This window comes from Oryctolagus cuniculus, chromosome 13, assembly GCF_964237555.1.
Source record: "Oryctolagus cuniculus chromosome 13, mOryCun1.1, whole genome shotgun sequence".
NCBI classification, from domain to species: Eukaryota; Metazoa; Chordata; class Mammalia; order Lagomorpha; family Leporidae; genus Oryctolagus; species Oryctolagus cuniculus.
Window position 1 is genome coordinate 43,072,846 of NC_091444.1, and position 22,091 is coordinate 43,094,936.

Genomic DNA, 22,091 nt, shown 5'->3' on the forward strand with positions numbered 1-22,091 from the left:
GGCTCTTCAGCTTCATACCCCATACTCACATTAGGAGGTCATTCACCAAAAGGCCTGCAATTTTTTAAGATGCTTTCTTCAGTTCCAGTGGGTTTTTGTTTGGAAGTTTACATTTTATTTGGGTTTTTGCCATTGTGAAAGGAACATATTCTAGTGGAAGATACAAAAAGGCAATTCTATGGGGCCGGCGCTGTGGCGTAGCAGGTAAGGCTGCCACCTACAGTGCCGGCATCCCATATGGGTACTGGTTCAATTCCCAGCTGTTCCGCTTCCGATACAGCTCTCTGCTATGGCCTGGGAAAGCAGTAGAAGATGGCCCAGGTCATAGCAGAGAGCTGGATCAGAAGTGGAGCAGCCGGGACTTGAACCAGCACCCAAATTGGATGCCGGCACTGCAGGCGGTGACTTTACCAGCTACGCCACAATGCCAGCCCCTTGATTCAGTTTTGAACTATGGGAACTCTGTATCATGTGTAACCAGATAGCAGAGTTATTTAGCTCTCCCAAGAATGTGACAGAACCCTCTCTGGGGGTGTCCAGATAGGTTCACAACCACTCATTGGCAAAGGACTAAAGGTCTGTGATGACAAACCAAGTGCACAAGTGACCTCTAAGTGTCATTTTTTGCAGCCAATGGCTTTAGATGTTTGCTTCACCATATTACATGCTCCCATTACTCAGAAGCAAAAAAATGTATTGAGGATTGAGCATTGTAGTGCAGCAGGTTAAGCCACCATCTGTGACACTGTCATCCCACATGAGCACTGGTTCAAGTCCCAGTTGCTCTGCTTCTGATCCATCCCCCTGCTAATGCAGCGGAAAAAGCAGCAGGAGATAATCCAAGTACTTGGGTCAGTGCCACCCACATGGCAGACCCGTGGCCATTGTGACCATTTAAGGAATAAAACAGTGGATGAAAGATATTCTCGCTTTCTAGCTCTGCCTTTCAAATAAATAAATAAGTAAATCTATCTTAAAAATGTCTCTTACCGTCTCTTATCACAAGGCTATCATAGCTACATGTTGGGTGAGATTCAATGTCCAGGGAGAGAATGTTGAGTTCCACAGTAGAACCAGGAGCTTGGATAAGCCATGTGCAGTCAACCCTGTTATTGTAGTTATTTGGCCAACCCGGGGAGAAAAGAAACACTGGTGCATCTCTTGTAGTCAGGAACCCACCACAAGCACCTGTAGAATGGAGAGCAACATATTGGAAATATCTCTAGTGGAAACACACAAAATTCTTATCACTTTAAAGAGACAGCCCTATACTAAAATGAACAACCAATTGAAAACAACTTTCTCAAAGAAATCACTAACGATTTTATTAAATCCACCAATACAGTCATGGTTTCCATAATTTATTTTTCTGTGCAAGAAAAACACACTGTATTCTTCCTTTTCACAGTAGCATGCCATTAAACCCATTTATTACTGAGTGCTGATATTTGTTAAGCATGAATAAGTACATGTAGAAGACCCTTCTCATAGAAAACCCTTCTATTAAGGTACTACTATATTCATGTCTCCTCACTTTCTCAACATACTCATCATGTAATATAGCTAGGAAATTTTGAACTAACTTTCTATTTCATAAACTGATACATTCAAGAAAGCACATATGCTTGTAATAAAAGCAACTTTTATTTTTTATTCAGTTTTTTAATTAAAAGCTTTATTGGAGCTACAATTCACAAAATAAAATGTATAATTCAGGGGTCTTTAGCATATTCAGAAGTCCTGCTACCATCATTACTACCTAATTTTAGAATGTGCTCCTCATCAAGGCTGGTGCTATGGTGCAGCAGGTGAAGCCACTGTCTGCAGTGCCGGCATCTGGTTTGAGTCCCAGCTGCTACACTTCTGATCTAGCTCCCTGCTAATGAATTTTTATTTTTTCCATTCAACAATTAATGGATATTTGAGGTGTTTCTCCTTTTTCACTGTTATGAATAATGTTTCTATGAATATTCATATACAAGTTTTTGTGTAAGCATGTTTTCAATTCTCTTGGGTATAAAACTACAAGGCAAATTCTAGATAATGGCAACACTGTTTTACTTACTGAGGAACTGCCTACCAGAAATACAAAAGAGTTTCAATTTCTCCTTATCTTTGCCAACACTTACCATCATCTGTCATAGAAAGTATTAGCTATGTATTTTTGAGTATATCATTTTAACCTTGTTATTCCTTTTGTTTTACTATATATTTTAAATTACTTTTCACTGGTTGTTCTGAAGATTACAATTACTATTTTAACTTAAAGAATATTTACATAACTACTTAATGTGAATAGTATACAAAACTTGGTTAATATTCTTTATCCCTTATCTGATATACTTGGGGCCAGCACGCTTCAGACTTTAGAATCTTTGGATTTTGGAATTTTGCAAAGACTTTATAAGTTGAATATTCCTATCCAAAAATCTGAATTGATCCAACATTGAAAACTCTGAAAGTTTCAGATTTTGGGGTATTCAGAATTTGGAATATTCAGATTAGTGAGGCTTACCCTATATGGTCCCATTCCTACCCTTCCCATCCTTTGTGCTATTTATTCTCATATTACATCTTTAACCATTATAAGCCCATCCAAGTAGCTTTCTAATTATTGCTTTATGCAGTAGCCTTTTAAAATCAGATAGCAGAAGAAATGATTTATAAACAAAAGCATACTTTTACTATCTTTGATATTTACTTATGTAGATGTATTTACTGACTTTCTGGTAGATATTGAAGATATACTAGACCATTTAATTTCAGTCTAAAGACTTCCCTGAGGTCTTTCTTACAGATCAGGCCCGCTAGCAATGAATTTTCTGTTTTTTAAAACTGGGAATATTTTGATTTCTGTTTAGAAGGATACATTTGCTGAATATAGAATTCTTAACTGACAGTCTTTTTAAAGTTTTATCTATTTTGAAAGGCAGAGAGAGAGAAAGAGAGAGAACAGGAGAGAGTCCATTCACTAGCTCACCCCACAAATGCCCACAACAGCCAGGGCTGGGCCGGGCCAAAGCCAGAGACCTGGAACTCCTTCCAGGTCTTCAAAAGGGTGGCAGAGACCCAAGCACTTGGGCCATCACCCATTGCTGCCCAGGGTATGCATTATCAGGAAGCTGGATCAGAAGCAGAGGTGGGGGGGCTGATGCTATGGCATGGTAGGTTAAGTCTCTGCCTGTGGCATGGCTCTTCCTCTTCCAATCCAGCTTTCTGCTAATGGCCTGGGAAAGCAGTAGAAGAGGGCCCAAGTTCTTGGGCCCCATACTCACTTGGGAGACCCAGAAGAAGCTCCTGGCTCCTGGCTTCAGATCGGCTAAGCTCTGGCCTTTGTGGCCATCTGGGGAGTGAACCACCAGATGGAAGACTCCTCTCCGTCTTTCCCTCTCTGTCTGTAACTCTGCCTCTAAAATAATAATAAATTAAAGAAGCTGAGGTGGGACTCAGACCTGGACACTCTAATATGGGATGCAGGTATCCCAAGCAGGGGGTTCATCTGCTACACTACAACATTCATCTCAACATTCTTTTTATTTATGCCTTTTGAATGTGTCATCCACTGCCTTTCCTTCCTTCCTTAAAGGTGAAATATTAATTTTTGGAGGGATTTTTTGTATTTTTTTAAATATTTATTTATTTATTTGAAAGACAGAGTTAACAGAGAGAGGTATGACTGGTTCACTCCCCAGATGGCCACAACAGCTGGAGCTGCACCAATCCAAAGCCAGGAGCCAGGAGCTTCTTCCGGGTCTCCCCCGTGGGTGCAGGGGCCCAAGCATTTGGGCATCTTCTACTGCTTTCCCAGGCCATAGCAGAGAGCTAGATCAGAAGAGGAGCAGCAGGGACTAGAACCGACGCCCATATGGGATGCCAGTGCTTCAGGCCAGGGCTTTAACCCACTGCGCCACAGTGCCCGCCCCTTGGGGGCTCTTTTATATGACAAGTCACGCTCTTGGTGCTTTCAAAATAATCCCCTTTACTTTGGCTTTTACAGTTGGTGACATGTTGAGGCATAGATTTATTTGAGTTTATCCTACTTTGAGTTTGTTAGATTTCTTGGATGTAATATTTTCATCAAATTTAGAAGTGTTTAGGCAATTTCTGCAGATAGTCTTCATCCCTCTTTCACTCTGTCCTCCTCGTCTGAGGTCATATTATACATAATGAAGGAGGGGCATGGTTGCTGGGATTTGAGGCTCTGTACAAATTTCTTCACTTCTCTCTTTCTCACAGACAGTATAATCTCAATTGATCTGTCTTCAAGTGTGTTGTTTCCTTCTTTTGCCTGCTGAAATATGGTACTGACCCTCACTAGTGAATTTTCACTTGACTTATTGCACTCTCAATTCAGAATTCCTTTTATTTTTTTTTTTATCACTGTGCTGCTAACCTCTATTTGGTGAAACATCCCCTTACTTTCCTTTCATTCTTAAGACACTTTTTCCTATAGTCCTTTAATCTATTTATAATAGCTAATTTAAAGTCCATGATAATTAAGTCTAACAGGACAGGTTCTTTTGATTGTCCCTTTTCCTTTGTATGGACCACACTTTCCCATTTTTTCATGTACCTCTTAATTATTTGTTGAAAAGATGATATTTTAAACAATACGTGGTAGCTTTGGAAATCAACATGCCTCAAAGTTTGCTAATGTCGCTTGTTTAACAACTATTTGCTGTAGTTTTATACCATTTGTATTTTTTGTTATGTATAGTCACTGAAATCTCTGTTGAGAGTAGTGGTTAATAATGACTGGACATAGATTTCTTTAAATGCCTTGAACCGTAAGTCAGCTGGTTATGGCCATGGAACTTTAGATGTGTGTGTGTTGGAGTATGCCTTCAAGGCTCCAGCAGGCACTTTACAGTTCTGCATTAACTTTCACTTTCCACTTCCTTAGAACTTCAAGATCACATGGTTGTGAGAGATTAAGGCCTTCTTGGATATTTTCTTGGGCATGAGCATAGTCATGTACATGTGTGACACTCTAGGTACCAGAAATATGTGAGAGCTAAGGCCTCCTGTGGATACCTCATTCCCTGGTTTTTCCTTTCATAAATATTGTTTAGTTTCCTGTTAGCTGTAACTGGTATCACTGCCTCATGCATTTGTGATATTAAAGAATTGCCAATGATCGTTTTCAGCAAACACAATAGGGATAGGGCTAGTCAAACAGATCAAGTTCTTGGTCAGGTCAAATGAAGACAAGCTCCAAGGACGGAGCTTTCCAGGAAGCTGTTGACTGTTGTCTGGATCTCTAAATCTGTCCTACTCCCTCCTGCTCCCCTGGCCACAGTTGTAAGGCTATCTTAAGGTTACTGCAAGCCTTGGGGGTGGGAGTGAAAGCAGGCAAGTTAACATGCCACCAAACTTACTGTTCTTCCCGAGATTCAGCTCATCGTTCTTAAATACACTCCTCAGCTTGTTGTAAGGCTCTGGGAGGTTTCCACGTTCCCCAGAGGTTGATTTTGACAGTTTCTGCCAGTGTTCTCATCACTTGCACAGGGGGAATGGATTATCAGAAGTTCGTAATTCACTATTTCAGAAGTTTGTGACTTATACCAGAATATATTTGAGTATTATTAGGACCATCAGTAAAGTTTTTTTTTAAGGGTAATTATCAGGAGGAAAATCTGAATGCTGAATGTTCCCTATTGTCAAGTTTAAAGGTTTTCCTGTAGACCTTGGGAGGCAGCAGATGATGGCTCAAGTAAACAGCTTTCTCCCTCGCAAAATGGGAGACCTGAACTGGACTGCCAGCTCCTGACGTCATTACAGGTATTTGGGAACTGAACCACAGATGGAAGCTCACTTGCTCTCTCCCTCTCCAGTAAATAAATTTTAAAACAGTTCTCCTCTATATGAAATTTTTATTATCTTAAATTCATAACTCTGAAATATTAGCCTACACTTACCAATCCTAAAAATATTTCATTTATGACCACATACCTGAAGCAATGGTAGGTACAGGCCCAGCAGGAATGTCCATTGCAAACCACTCCAGGAGGAATCCCCTCCCTGTGATTGTAGCGTCCGAATAAAAATGAAATGTCAAAGAATTCCCAGTGGAGCTAAAGGAGTCAGTCTGAGTCCCGCAGTAAGTTCCAATGAGGCGTGAATGAATGCCAAATCCATCATAAATCTACACAGAAAAAACAGTAGATCATCATATTTGTCAGCTCTATTTTTTTCTTCAGAAAGAGAAAATTTAGAAGATGCTCTATATTATTACAATTTTATCATAATGGAAAAAAACAAATGGATGAATAATTTACTTTAATGTGAAACAGAATGTGTTACTAAATAGAAAATATTACTACCAAAATTTAATATGTTTCAAAAATATTTATATCTTTGTTCCAGAATTATATTAATAAACATGTTGTGTGGCATATCAGTACAGCTCATTTGATGATTACAGCAAAAACTTAGGGGCAGAAAAGTAGGAACCAGGACAGTCATGTGCTTTGGGGTCTCAAAAGGAAGAATTAGAAAGACACAAAAGTGATGAAAGGGCTCAAGGAGAGAAAATGGAAAGGCATCCTAAAGGAATTCACCCTTCCACAGAAGGAAAAAAGAATCAATGACAACTAAAGAACCACACCTTGCAGGGCTCATTCATCACATCCAATGCACTCAATACATCTCTTTCATTTGGCTTAAAATGTTTAGGGATACATTTTGTGATAGTTTCCAAATCATTTGGAAAATACACATTGTAACAGTTATTATAAAACCTCTTCTGGGCCTCAGTTTTTCACATTATGTAACCATTATTTCTATACATAGGAAGTATCTATCAGGTCCTGGGTTCTATATAAGGCACTGAGTATCCAAAATGATTAAGATGGGATCTTGGCCTACCAGAATCTGACAGGGTTTCTGAAATTGATACAGTAGCCAATGTCTGGAAGGCATTTATTTATTTTTGTATTTATTTTATTTTATATTTATTTCTGTATTTTTATATCTTGTATGACCCTTTAAATTTTTAATACTCTAATGTAAGAACAAATAGGACAATGAGTAAAAACAAAAATAAGACATAGATGTATCATTATACAAAGCCCAACAAGTAAGCTACAATACTAAAAAATACAAAAACCTTAGACACAGACTAGCATATAATAAATATAATACCGCTAATAAATATACCTCCAATAAATACCTCTATAATAATACCTCTCTATATAATATCTCTATAATACCTCTAAAAATATAATTACCTCTAAGAGGCAGTAATCATGACTTTAGGGCAGGCCATCCCACATGATTTGTAACTGTTTGAATGAACATTAACTTGGATTTATTTTTGTCAATAGCAACTCACCAAAGTGCATAAACATTGATTGCACATGGAAACTTACCCTTAATTTGTCATAGTAGCAGTTATTTGTTTCTTCAGTGTCCATCTCCAAAATTCTACCGTGAATAACTTGAGATGCATTTACATTTACTATCCATTGGTAATTGGAGTTATGGGGGTAATTTCTAGGCCATAAGGGAGAAGCGATTTTCCCATGAGTTCCCACAATATTATCATTGCCAAACACTAGACGGAGAAAACAGAGCAGTAAATCAGACCTACTTAGAATAGCTCTTTATTCAAATGATAAAAAAACAGAGGCACTGGAAATTGAAAAGGATGGGCTTTTAATTAACTGATTTCTTTTCCAACTACTGAAAGAAATACCACTTCCCTTTTGGTTTCTGGGCTATCCATTAACTCCCTGGAGAAAGGTGACTTTGTGAATGGGATTCCAGCTCTCTAGAAGGTTGGTGTGAAAGGAGGCAAGGATGTCCCATGTGAAAAGGGCTTAGGAAGGGTATGGTTGTTACCAGCCCCTTTCCCAAACTTTAGCTTATCTATTTTGTTTTAGAAAAGAAAGGAACCTGTTTTTTAAAAACTGCTTCAAAATTAGATAAACTGACACATTGGGACCACAGATAGAATAACCAGTTAAAGAAAATTTGATTCAAAACAAAGATATTTAATTATTTTGTCTATTGGAAGAAAACTGCATAGTTATAACATCGGGGCACTTGAGTCAATCCCAAAGTAAGATTAAAGGTCTTTGATTTGAAGAATATAGAGTTTATAGGATTAAATGAAACTCTTGACCTAAATATACCAAATCTGAACAATATTAGAAGTTTCTTTATCACAATATTATGAAAAGAATTAATTTAACAATGGGTGGAAATTAGAGGTATAGTGTATTGCTTCTAGTTTGCAAGACCTATTTTGGAAATCCTATGACAGGATAAACTTACCCTTAGTGAATGAAGCCTGGAAGCCTGTGCCACTGCCTGAACCATCAGAGACAAATCTGATCCATAAGACGTGTCCAACAATGGATGAATAGTTGTGAGGGAGGGAGTTCCCACAGTATCGTCCCACCAACTGCCCTGTGGCATTTCCTTCTCGGATCTCCATAAAATCCTTGCTGCAGTTCTGAGAGTCCTCCAACCGGAAAGATCTGTTTTTTTTTTTTTTTTTTTTTTTTTTTTGGGGGGGGGGGCAGTTAAAAGAATGTAATTGGTAGAATACAGTTAGGGATTATCCTGAATCACATCCTAGGGTTAATGTCAACTTTGATCATAAGATCCTTTAGCTGTATCAAAAATTTTCTCTTACTGAAAGATGTTGAAATGGCTATTCAAGAGATACAAAGTAATTTTCTACATTTAAAGAGTCCCTCTGCCTTTCAAATCCAATGATAATAAAAACTTTTAAAAGAAGATACATATAAGAATAACCAATAGGAACATGAGAAAATACCTTACATTGTTCAGTAATTGTTAATTGTTAATAATTAGGGAAATGCAAATAAAAACCATAACATCACACTTCAAATCCACCAGAATTACTATGATGAAAAAAATTGGAAAACATGAGGATGTAACTTTTGTTCTTTGCTAGTGGAATCTAAAATGGTGCGGTCACTATGGAAAAGTCTGGTCGCTGTTCAGAAAGTTAAACATAGAATTACCATAGGATCCAAGAATTTCACTTCTACATATATAGCCAAAAGAACTAAAGCAGGGACTCTAAGAAGTAGTGGTACACCAACGTTCACAGTAGCATGATTCATGAGACTCAAAAGGTGAAAACAACTCAAATAAAATGTGAGAGATGGACACACACAATTATTATTCAGCCTTACAATTATAATTACATTCTTAGGTCTAGTGTTGTGGTGCAGTTGACTAAGCAGCTGCTTCCAGTGCCTGAATCTTACATGAGAGCACTGGTTGGAGTTCTGGCTGCTCTGCTTCTGATCCAACTCCCTAATAATGTACTTGGAAAAGCAGTGGAAGATGGCCCAAGTACTTGGACCTCTGCCACACAGGTAACCTGGATGGAGTTCCAGGCTTCTGGCTTCAGCCTGTCCCAGCCCTGTTTGCAGCCGTTTGGGCGTTTGGGAAGTGAACCAGTGGATGAAAGATTCTCTCTCTCTCTCTCTCTCTCTCTCTCTTTCTCTCTCTCCCCTCTGTCTCTCTCTGTCTCTCTCCCTCTCCTCCCACCTTTCCCTGTCTACATCCCTCTCTTTCTCTTTGTCTCTATCTCTACTTCCAAATAAATTAAATAAATAATTAAAAATATGATTAAGTTCTGATACGCAAGTTTAAGGATAACCCTTGAAAATATTATGGTGGATGAAATAAACTAAATATAATAGTACATATGTTGTGTGATTATACCTACATGAAAAACTAGAATAGGCAAACACAGAAACAAGAAGTACAATAGAGGTTAACAAAGGTTAGGGGGATGAAGAAACAAGGAGCTATTGTTCAACGGATATACACAGAGTTGCTGAATAATGATTTCATAGGGAAGCACTACCAAAACTCCAATAAATCAGTAACTTCAACCTCAATTTTATGCCTATTGCATCAAAAGAAAGAAAGAAAGAAAGAAAGAAAGAAATGAAGGAAGGAGGGAGGGAGGGAGAGAAGGAAGGAAAGAAGGAAGGAAGAGAAGAGAAGTTACTCTTCAACTTATTCAGTATAGCTTTGACAGCAAAACCAATCAAGGGTGGTAAAATAAAGAAAAAATTAGGTCCATCTCACTTAATACTGGTACAGATGAATAACTGGTACATAAAAAAGTAGGCAAAAGGAATCCATAACTTTGTAAAATTTGCAAATATTAACCAAGTCAGATTCACAATTTAACATTAGGAGAGCTATTAGAGCAATTTACCACAGAGTAATCAAAGAAAAATAGATGCAAAAAATTAAGAATTAATCGATGGAAGCTGCAGAACTGCATTTGGTAAAACTCAACATTAAGTCATCAAAATACTTTTAGAAAACTGGGAATAGAAGGAGTGATTTTAACCAGATAAATGCCTATTAAAAACTTACAACAAAAATACTTAGAGGTTAAAAAAAACCAGCATTTCCTTTACATCAGAAATAACACAAGGAAGCGTATTCTCATCCCTTGTGTTCTTCAGTGTACTCAAGAATTAGCCAATGCTATAGGACAAGGAAAAAGGAACAAAGATTGCAAGGATTGGAAGATCTCTAAACCCATATTCCAATTAGCTCATTCATTCAATAAGTATTTACTGGGTACCTTAATGTTTCAGGCTGTACTCTAGGCACTGAAACAAATAAGAGACAAAAATTTTTGTTGTTCTAAGAACAGAATGGTTACTGGATAATATAATACTCAACAATCAGTAGAGTAACAAACAACTAGTTAGAAACTGCATCTTAAAAATTCATTCAGGGAAGAGAGGGAAAGATGTGCAATTTGGGACATGCTCAAGCTGACTTGCCCCAAACGGTAGAGTTAGAAACATACCAGGGGATTCCAAATCAATCCCATCAAGGTGGCATGTACCAATGCCATCTCACTAGTCCCAGTGATCAATTTCTGTTCACAATTGATCATGATGATAGGACTAAGAGCCAAAGGGAGCACATAAACAAGAATAGTGTCTGCAAATACTAACTGATAGAGAATGATCCAACATGGGAAGTGGGATACACAGCAGACTCATAGAATGGCAGATGTCCTAAACAGCACTCTGGCCTCAGAATCAGCCCTTAAGGCATGCAGATCTGGCTGAAAAGCCCATGAGAGTATTTCAGGCATGGAAAGCCACTCTGGCAAAAAACAAACAAACAAACAAACAAACAAAACCCACAAAACCCTAAATGAAAGATCTCCACGAGTGAGATCCCAGTGGAAAGAACGGGTCATCAAAGAAGGAGGTACCTTTCTCTGAAGGGAGGAGAGAACTTCCATTCTGACTACGACCTTGTCTAAATAAGATCAGAGTTGGTGAACTCAAAAGGCTTCCATAGCCTTAGCAACTCATGACAAGAGCCTAGGGTGATTACTGATGCCATAAACAAGAGTGTCAATTTGTTAAGTCAACAACAGGAGTCACTGTGCACTTACTCCTCATGTAGGATCTCTGTCCTTAATGTGCTGTACATTGAGATTTAATGCTATAACTAGTACTCAAACAGTATTTTTCACTTTGTGTTTCTATGTGGGTGCAAACTGTTGAAATCTTTACTTAATATATGCTAAACTGATCTTCTGTATATGAAGAGAATTGAAAATGAATCTTGATGTGAATGGAAGGGGAGAGGGAGCAGGAAAGGGGAGGGTTGCAGGTGGGAGGGAAGTTATGGGGGGGGGGAAGCCATTGTAACCCATAAGCTGCACTTTGGAAATTTATATTCATTAAATAAAAGTTAAAAAAAAATCCATTCAGAGGCCAGCACTGTGGTGTAGGGGGTAAAGCCACCGCCTGCAGTGCTGGCATTGCATATGGGCACCAGTTCGAGTCTCGGCTGCTCCACTTCCCATCCAGCTCTCTTCTATGGCCTGCGAAAGCAGTGGAAGATGGCCCAAGTCCTTGAGCCCCTGCACCTGTGTGGGAGACCTGGCGGAAGCTCCTGGCTCCTGGCTTTGGATCGGTGCAGCTCTGGCCGTTGCGGCCAATTGGGGAGTGAACCAGTGGATGGAAGACCTCTCTCTCTCTCTCTCTCTCTGCCTCTCCTTCTCTCTTTGTGTAACTGACTTTCAAATAAATAAATAATCTTTAAATAATCCATTCAAACAAATATTTTTGACTCTATTCTATATTGCCAGACACTTTCATGGGGAATAGGAACAGAACAACAAAAAAAATCAACAATGTGCCTTCCTTCAGGGCACATATATTCTGGGAAGAGGGATACACAAAAAAATAAAAAGATTTGCAGCCAAGTTACTTCTGTAATTTCAAAATCAATGCCATTTTCCATAGCAATAAAAAAATAAGGTGCCCAGAAATAAATGTAACAGAAGACCTCTAATGCCTTAATGGAAAAAGTAAGAAATTATAGTGTAGGATATAAATGACCTAAGTAAATGGAGAGATATCCCAAGTTTAAGGACATGAAGAATCCTATCATAAAAATTGTTCTCCCAAAATTAATTTCTAAATCCAATGTAATTCCAATCCAACCAGTAAGTATGATTCCATTTATGTAAAATGTAAAACAGAAGGCAGCACTTAATGTAGCATGTGGGATGTATACACTTACAACAAAAGTATAAAACATAAATTGAAATTATACATACAAATTCAAGAAAGGGATTATTGCCTCTGTGATGAAAAAGTAAAGGCATACGAATGGGAACCTTTGGTGCTCTGTAATATTTTAATTATTTATAAGTAATTTTTTAAAAATAGTAATTAAACAGTGAAAAAAAGAAGAGGAAATGGTAGCAGATTATTGTTTTTCCATCAGTTGTTAGTGGAAGATTTTGCTGAGAAGAGGAAGGAGAAGGTAAAGAAAGCTCTAGTAAGACTGTAGAGAAGAAACTGTCAGGATAGAAGAGAATGGGAATATGTGGAGACCAGAAAATGCGCTTTTGTATTTGTGTTGCAAGATTCCACAGTTTGGTGAGCTCCCCCGGTGCTCTGTATCAGCCAGGGGATTAGGATGCCAAGAGGCAACCTGCCTGGAGGCTCCGGCCACCGCTAGCCCCACAGTGGAATCAATGTCAGACACACCTCTGTGCATCCACTGTCCGCCAGAGTGCAGGAGTAAACTGATGGCTCAGCTCTGCTATACCTGCAGCTTTTCCAGCCAGAGCCTCTATCAGTCAGTGGCTTTCATGATCCCGTCAAGGTGTGGCATTACGGTACAGACAATCTGGACTACATCCTAGGTGTGTTTTAGCAGCAAGCTGTGACTGAGAGTTAACACACAGAAGAAATCGGGAAACATCCATATTTGGCAAAGCAAATGATAATTTGTCTTTACTCCCATCATCTCCCTTGAGAATCCCATGCTTGCAGAGTATCATTCAACATTTCTACTTATAATCACTTTTGGCAAGGGATTGTTCTGAATCTATCCTTAGGCTGCCTGCCAAGTTTAGTGCTTAAACTCAGCCTCAATTTTATTACCCTAATATTAACAACAATGTGAAATAAGCCAAAGTCTCTTTTTTCTGCCTCTAAAAAGCAGAGAGGGAAGCAAGGGAGATCAGTTGGTACAACCGTCGCCTCAGAACCTTTCTACCCAAAGTGTGGTTTGCACTCCAGCGGCCTCTGCATCCCCTGAGAGGTTGTCTGAGATAAAAAGGCAGGCACCATCAAGCACCTGAATCAGAACTTGAACTTCAGCAAGATGCGGGCTGATTACTGTGCACATGAAAGTCAGGCCCAATGGCTCAGAAGATTACAAAGTGAAGGTTTTTCCTAAGTACCACAATAGTGTGACCCTGTGTTAAAATGCAGCCAAGATCTTGCATTAGAGGTAATGCAATGCTTACGGCAATACCTGTAAGAATCAAATTAAACTTTCAAAAGAGCTCTACTGTTCTTAGAATTCTTTGTTTTAGGCCTGTACATTTCACAACCAAATTTACCCTTTGGCTAAGATCTGCTAGTAAAAAAACACAATGTGGAACAAAAATAGTACAGGCACTGTTTCTCATTATCTCATTTCAATTCTTGAACCAAGATCAATTACGTTTGAAAAGCACTCTGCAAGCATAAAACACAATTTCTGTGAATGCCTTTAAATATCTGTTTTACAAAAAAAATCTCTTTTTGGTTGTGCTTCTTCTCCCTGTTGCAGATTCAGCCATAATCCCCCTAGCTTTTCTCCCTATTCAATTTCACCGCAGGGTCCACAAGCCCAACCCCATATTTTAGAACTTGATTTGATTCCTATGCTTCTCATGCACCCCAGGGAAATGTTTCTCCGTGCCCATCTGGATGTCGTTTAGAACAGGCCTCACCCTAAAACCCTGCTCATTATCATCTTCACAAAAAGAAGCATCTTGCATTCTACAAAATTCACTTTAAAAATAAAACTCAAGCAAGGAATACAAAGTAATGAAAGTTAATTTCTTACAGGTGAAGAAGGAAAATGCTGAGTCACTGAGATTTTTCTATCGAGCAATTAGAAGTTCATGTCCATTCAACAATAAAGTGGATGAAACGTATTTTCTTCTATGTTCTAGAAGGAGAGCCCAGAGCTGTCCATTTGGATTTATTGGTGAACTCTAACAGAAAATACTTCAGAAATGTCAAAGACTGAGAGAATTAACATTCCAACCTATGCTGTGTGCATGTTTTTAAATTGATATCTTCTTTAATTTCAGCAGTGACCCTAGGAGTTTATTATTATTATCCCTCTATAATTGAAATAAATCTTTTTAGGTTTTAATTAAACAGCATCTTGACATCGATTTAGTAGTAGTTTATAAATAACTGGGGTCTTACCTGTTTTTATTAAATTTATTTTATTTTTTAACATTTGCTTTATTTATTTAAAAGGTTGAGTGACAGAGACAGAGGAAAAGACAGAAAGAGAGAAAGAGATCTTCCACCTGCTTGTTCACTCCCCAGTTGGCTGCAACAGGTAGAGCTAAGCCAAGCAGAAGCCAGGAGCCAGTAACTTCATCTGGTCTCCTGCATGCATATCGGAAGCATAGATACTTGAGCTATCTCCTGTTGCTTTTCCAGGCACATCTGCAGGAAAACTCTTTCAGAATCAGAGCAGCTAGGAACTGAACTGATGCTTTGCTATGGTATGTCAGATTCCCAGGCTTAACCCACTGTGCACAACACCAGCCCTATCGTACCTGTCTTTTTTTTATTTAAATTTCTTGATTTATATAAATGGAACAAATTTCATGTATCTTATACGTACAGTTTTTTTTTTTTTTTTTTTTGACAGGCAGAGTTAAACAGAGAGAGACAGAGAGAGAGAGAGAGAGACAGAGAGAAAGGTCTTCCTTTTTCCGTTGGTTCAAAGCTAGGAGCCAGGTGCTTCCTCCTGGTCTCCCATGCAGGTGTAAGGCCCAAGGACCTGGGCCATCCTCCACTGCACTCCTGGGCCACAGCAGAGAGCTGGACTGGAAGAGGAGCAACTGGGGCAGAACTGGCGCCCCAACCAGGATTAGAACCTGGGGTGCCAGAGCCGCAGGCAGAAGACTAGCATAGTGAGCCGTGGCGCCGGCCCCCATACATACAGTTCTAAGAACATAATGACACTTCCCACCCATCCTTCCTCCCTCCTTCTTTCTCAATCTTCCTCCTACTTTTTTTTCTTATTTTTCTTTTAATTTTTGCTAAAGTAAACTTTTTTTAATTTGAGAACAAGTTGTATCATTAATTAAAGCACTTAAGGAAACAAGCAATGCTGTAGACCACTTATGCTTATCTAAAACTATGAGGCATAAGAATATCTTCCACTTAATAAACTAAAACTAAGTAAATCTTTGAGAACAAGTTTTACTATGAACTCTCATAATACAACTCTTTAGGATAGAAGTCCTGCATGAGAAGTTAGTGCACAGTGACTCCTGCTGTTAACAATTAACCCTTTTTATATATAAAAAAGATTTATTTATTTATTTGAAAGGCAGAGTTAGAGAGAGGCAGAGGCAGAGAGAGAGAAGTCTTCATCCACTTGCTCACTCCCTAGTTGGCCAGAATGGGCAAAGCTGCGCTGATCCAAAGCCAGGAGCCAAGAGCTTCTTCCGGCTCTCCCACATGGGTACAGGGGCCCAAGGACTTGGGCCATCTTCCACTGCTTTCCCAGACCATAGCAGGGAGCTGGATGGGAAGTGGAACAGCTGGGACTCGAACCAGCCCACATGGGACGATGGCACTGCAGGCGGCAGCTTTACTTGCTATGCCACAATGCCAGCCCCACTTAATACTCTTATGTATGATATCGGTGATCACCTGAGGCTCTTGACATCAACGGCCTAGGCTATGGAAGCCTTTTGAATCCACAAACTGTTTCAGTATTTGGACAAGGCCATAAGCAAAGTAGAAGTTCTCTCCACCTTTTAGAGAAAAGTATATCCTTCTTTGATGACCACTTCTTCCCACAGGAGTTTCACCTACAGAGGTCCTTCATGTTGGACACTTTTTGCCACAGTGTCTTGGATTTCTATGCCTGAAATTCTCTTTTGGGCTTTTCAGCCAGACCAGAATGTCTTAAAGACTGATTCTTAGGTCAGAGTGCTACTTGCCATTCTATGAGTCTGCTGTATGGATTAATTCCCATGTTAGAATATTCAGGCCTTTTTAATTCTATGTATTATTATAAAACACTTAATCCTATTTATATGATAGCTTCAACACCTAACCCTATCTATATGATCACTTTAAAGCTTAATCCTATCTCTATGATCACTTAAACATTTAAAATGCTTTTTTACAACCCCTTTTATGGGGGATTTAGTATCCAAAGACAAGTTTTTAGACTATACCCTTAGAAGTAAGTCGTTTGGAATGTATGCATAACTATATAGCTTTACTGTTAGGGACTTCATACATTTCATAATTACAACTTTAAGAACATGGTGATTCTTCCCATCATGCCTACCCTTCCCCTGCCACTCTCATCCCTCTTCCTCCTCCCTCTTAATTTTTTTACTAAGGTCAATTTTCAACTAAATTCACACACATATGATTAACTCCATGTTAAGTAAAGAGTTCAACAAATAGTATGAAAGAGACAAAAAAACTATTCCTCAACACTCAAGATAAGGGCTGTTCAAAGACATTGCTTCTCAGAGTGTCAATTTCACTTCTATAGATTGCCTTTTAGGTGCTATTTTAGTTAACATAGGTCAGGGAGAACATATGGCATTTGTCCCTTTGGGACTGGCTTATTTCACTAAGTATGATGCTTTCCAGTTTCACTCATTTGTTGCAAATGACCAGATTTCTTTTTCAGTAGACAGGCATTGGGTTGATTCCATGTCGTAGCTATTGTGAATTGAGATGCAATAAACATGGGGGTACAGATAACTCTTTCATATGCTTTCATTTCCCTTGGGTAAATTTCCAGGGGAGAGATGGCTGGATCATATGGTAGATCTATATGCAAATTTCTGAGGAATCTCCATACTGTCTTCTATAATGGCTTTACCAGTTTACATTGCCACCAACAGTGGATTAGAGTAACTTTTCCCCCACATGATTGCCAACATTTGTTGTTTGCTGATTTCTGTACAAAAGCCATTCTAACAGGGGTGAAGTGAAACCTCATTGTGGTTTTGATTTGCATTTCCCTGATGGCTAGTGATCTTGAGCATTCTTTCATGTGTCTGTCATTTGGATTTCTTCTTTTGAAAAATGTCTGTTTAATTCCTTTGCCCATTTCTTAACTGGGTTGCTTGTTTTGTTGTGATCTCTTTATATATTCTAGTTACTAATCCTTTATCAGTTGTATAGTTTGCAAATATTTTCTCCATTCTGTCGGTTGCCTCTTAACTTTACTGAGTGTTTCTTTGGCAGTACAGAAGCTTCTCAATTTGATATAATCTCATTTGTCAATTTTGGCTTTGATTGCCTGTGCCTCTGGGGTCTTTTCCAAAAACATTTGCCTGTGCCAGTGTCTTTCAGGGTTTCCCCAATGTTCTCAAATAATTTGATGGTATGGGGATGTAGACTTAGGTCTTTAATCCATGTTGATTGGATCTTTGTGTAAGGTGTAAGGTAGGGGTCCTGCTTCATACTTCTGCATGTGGAGATTCAGTTTTCCCAGCACCATTTGTTCAAGAGACTGTCCTTGATCCAGGAATTAATTTTAGCTCCTTTGTCAAAAATAAGTTGGTTGTAGATGATTGGGTTGCTTTCTGGTGTTTCTATTCTGTTCCACTAGTCTATCCATCTATTTTTGTACTAGTACCAGGTTGTTTTGATTATAACCACCCTGTAGTATGTCTTGAAATCTGGTATTGTGATACCTCCAGCTTTTTTTTGCTGTATAGATTGCTTTAGCTATTTGGTATTGCCTGTGTTTCCAGATGGATTTCAGCATCATTTTTCTATATCTGAGAAGAATATCTTTGGTATTTTTATTGGTATCACATTGAATCTGTAGATTGCTTTTGGCAGTATGGGCATCTGGATGATATTGATTCTTCCAATCCATGAACATGGACTATTTTTCCATTTTTTTTGTATTTTCTTCTAGTTCCTTTTTTCAATGTTTTGTAATTCTCATCATAGAGATCTTTGACATCCTAGGTTAAATTTATTCCAAGGTATTTGATTTTTTTTGTAGCTATTGTGAATGGGACTGATCTTAGACGTTCTTTCTCAGTTGTGGCATTATCTGTGTATACAAAGGCTGTTGATTTTTTTGTGTAGATTTTATATCCTGCTACTTTACTAAACTCTTCCATGAGTTCTAATAGTCTCCTACTGAAGTCTTTTGTATCCCCTATTTATATAATCATGTCATCTGCAAATAGGGAGAGTTTGACTTCTCCCTTCCCAATTTGTATCCTTTTGATTTATATTTCTTGCCTAATGGCTCTGGCTAAAACTTTCAGTACTATATTTAACAGCAATGGTGAGAGTGGGCATCCTTGTCTGGTTCTGGATCTCAGTGGGAATGCTTCCAACTTTTCCCCATTCAGTAGGATGCTGGCTATAGGTTTGTCATAAATTGCCTTGATTTTGTTGAGGAATGTTCCTTCTATACCCAATTTGCCTAGAGTTTTCATCATGAAAGGGTGTATTTTATCAAATGCTTTCTCTGCATCTGAGATAATTATATGTTTTTGTTCTTCAATTTGTTAATGTGATGTATCACACTGACTGATTTGCGAATATTGAACCATTCCTTCATACCAGGGATAAACCCCACTTGGTCTGGGTAAATGATCTTTCTGGTGTGTTGTTGGATTCGATTGGTTAGTATTTTGTAGAGGATTTTTGCTTCTATGTTCATCAGGGAAATTGGTCTGTAGTTCTCTTTTTCTGTTGCATCTTTTTCAGGTTTAGGAATTAAGGTGATGCTGGCTTCATAGAATTTGGGAGGATTCCCTCCCTTTCAATTGTTTTGAATAGCTTCATAAGAAATGTAGTTAATTCTTTAAATGTTTGGTAGAATTCAGCAGTGCAGTGAAGTCATTCAGTCCTGGGCTTCATCTCACCTGTCTTAAACATTTCAGGACTTAGCCTGAAATCCTGAATATCAGTTGTCAACAATGTCAACACAGGAGAGACAAAGGAGGAAAGCTCCAAAGTGAGGCCATTTTATTTGGCAATTATAGGGCCTAGAAAGCCATGCAAAAGATATTGGGCTTTTTCTTTTTTCTTTCTTTTTTTTTTTTTTTTTTTTTTTGACAGTCAGAGTGGACAGTGAGAGAGACAGAGAAAAAGGTCTTCCTTTTGCCATTGGTTCACCCTCCAATGGCTGCCGCACCGTGCTGATCTGAAGGCAGGAGCCAGGTGTTTCTCCTGGTCTCCCATGGGGTGCAGGGCCCAAGCACTTGGGCCATCCTCCACTGCACTCCCGGGCCACAGCAGAGAGCTGGCCTGGAAGAGGGGCAACCAGGTCAGAATCTGGTGCCCCGGCCGGGACTAGAACCCGGTGTGCCGGCGCCACAAGGCGGAGGATTAGCCTATTGAGCCGTGGCGCCGGCTGGGCTTTAACATATGGAAAACAATTGTAGTTATTATTTTTTAAGATTTGTTTACTTAGGCCAGCGCCGCGGCTCAGTAGGCTAATCTTCCGCCTTGCGGTGCTGGCACACCGGGTTCTAGTCCCGGTTGGGGCGCCGGATTCTGTCCCAGTTGCCCCTCTTCCAGCCCAGCTCTCTGCTGTGGCCAGGGAGTGCAGTGGAGGATGGCCCAAGTGCTTGGGCCCTGCACCCCATGGGAGACCAGGACAAGTACCTGGCTCCTGCCTTCGGATAGGTGCGGTGTGCCGGCTGCAGCACACTGGCCGCGGCGGCCATTGGAGGGTAAACCAATGGCAAAAGGAAGACCTTTCTCTTTGTCTCTCTCTCTCTCTCACTGTCCACTCTGCCTGTCAAAAAAAAAAAAAAAAGATTTGTTTATTTATTTGAAAGAGTTATGTAGAGAAGGGAGAGAGAGAGAGTGATTTTCTATCCACTGGTTCACTCCTCAAGTGGCCACAATGGCAATGTCTGCGCCTTCTGAGCCTAAGAGCCAGGAGCTTCACCAAGTCTACCATGTGGGTGGCAGGAGCCCAAACACTTGGCCATCCTCCACTGCTTTTCCCAGGCCATTAGCAGGGAGCTGGATCAGAAATGGAGCAGCTAGAACACAAATCTGCACCCCTGTGGAATGCCAACTTCACAAGCAGCAGCTTTACCTGCTATGCCACAGTGCTGGCCCCAGAAAAGGTGTTTTATTCACCATATGTTTAATATCTAGCATGGGATGGTATGTGTTGACTCTGTGCTTAATACATAGTAGTGGCTTAATAAATAAATGTTGAATAAAGAAATAAATATACATTGGTTAAAAATTACCCATTTCACTTACCCATGTGCTTTCCACCTCTGTTTCTGGAAAATACTATGACTGTTGCTTAATTTAATTGAGGACCACACTGAATGTGACAGACTCCTACTGTCAATTTCGTAGTCACAGTCTGCACTTCACAGTATTATAGTTCAATGAGGAACATGAAAGTAATTCTACAGATCAATTACTAAGTTTCCAATATTTCCAAAATCCTTCTTCTGATAGGAGTGGTTGGAAAGGTGGATTAGGGTATGAGGGTAAATAAGGCTTAAGAGAAGTAAGAGGCCCCTGCTTGTGGAGAGAATATCAGTGATTCTCTGAAAACCTAATGGGCGTAATACCAAGGAAAATTAAAATTACTGTTCTATGACTGTGAATGTTTCACAAATTTATTCACCAAGAGCTCAAGACTTTACTGCTGGTAACATTAAGCAGGACTCTAGAACCATTCTCAAGAGTCTCTCAATGCTATTTATAACCCAAACTATGATTAAAACAGAGGGAATTTGGAAAAAGACTCACTAAAGTTCCCACCACATTTTCTTTACCAGTTGCTTGGACACACACGCCATTAGTCGTACATCCTATTAGTAACACTGCTTCCTTCCTGCAGATTCACTGACACTGAAACAATACACCACAGAAAAGGACTTACATGAAAGACAGCTGGAGCTGGTTGCCAGGGGAACTGACAATGTTCCAGACACATTCCACATTAGGGGGATAAACGTCTGGGTAGCCAGGGCTGTCGAACCCGCCTTCAGCCATGTAGAAGGTTCCTCCGCAAGCTGGGAGAGAGAAGTAAAATGAATGTGAGAGCAAAGATCAAATGCAAGACACCACAAGATAAAGAAGCAAGAACATTGGGGCCATTATCAGAATCAAATAATATAGCATTTACATTTCACATTTCAAAAAAAAAAAAAACCTTCCATGTCATATATGGAAAGAGAAAGATTCTGCAAAGTGAAAGCCCGGAGCCCTGCAGTGCAGTGGCTCAGAAGGAATCTCTGCACTGTCTTTTCTCCCTGTGAATTCTAACTTTGAGAAATGAAAGGGATGTTTTTATCTTACAGACACTCAGTTTTTTCACCAGGATTATCTTCAATGCTGGCCTGGAAGAGAAAGTCATATTGGTATTCTGGCTTTTCCTACTCAGGAAAAAGCTGAACACACACCAATCTTCTCTATGTTCAATGGCTCTTTACTACTCATGGACAGCAGCACTCTTCTGGTGAAAAAACCTAGGGCCCCCTATCCCCACCTCCCCATGCGCTGTGTCCATCATGCCAACCCGTGAAC

At 39.4% G+C, this 22,091-nt stretch overlaps 1 protein-coding gene across 1 annotated transcript in view; it reads right to left on the minus strand.

The window, feature by feature from the left end:
- CUBN (cubilin) overlaps positions 1-22,091 on the minus strand; it is a 288,990-nt gene that overhangs the window by 102,893 nt on the left and 164,006 nt on the right. The window contains exons 36-40 of the mRNA XM_051820614.2: positions 21,445-21,577; positions 8,278-8,483; positions 7,371-7,555; positions 5,953-6,145; positions 991-1,188 (exon numbers count right to left, since the gene is read on the minus strand). Of these exons, the coding sequence (XP_051676574.2) occupies positions 991-1,188; positions 5,953-6,145; positions 7,371-7,555; positions 8,278-8,483; positions 21,445-21,577 (915 nt within the window). The remainder of the gene's footprint in view (positions 1-990; positions 1,189-5,952; positions 6,146-7,370; positions 7,556-8,277; positions 8,484-21,444; positions 21,578-22,091) is intronic.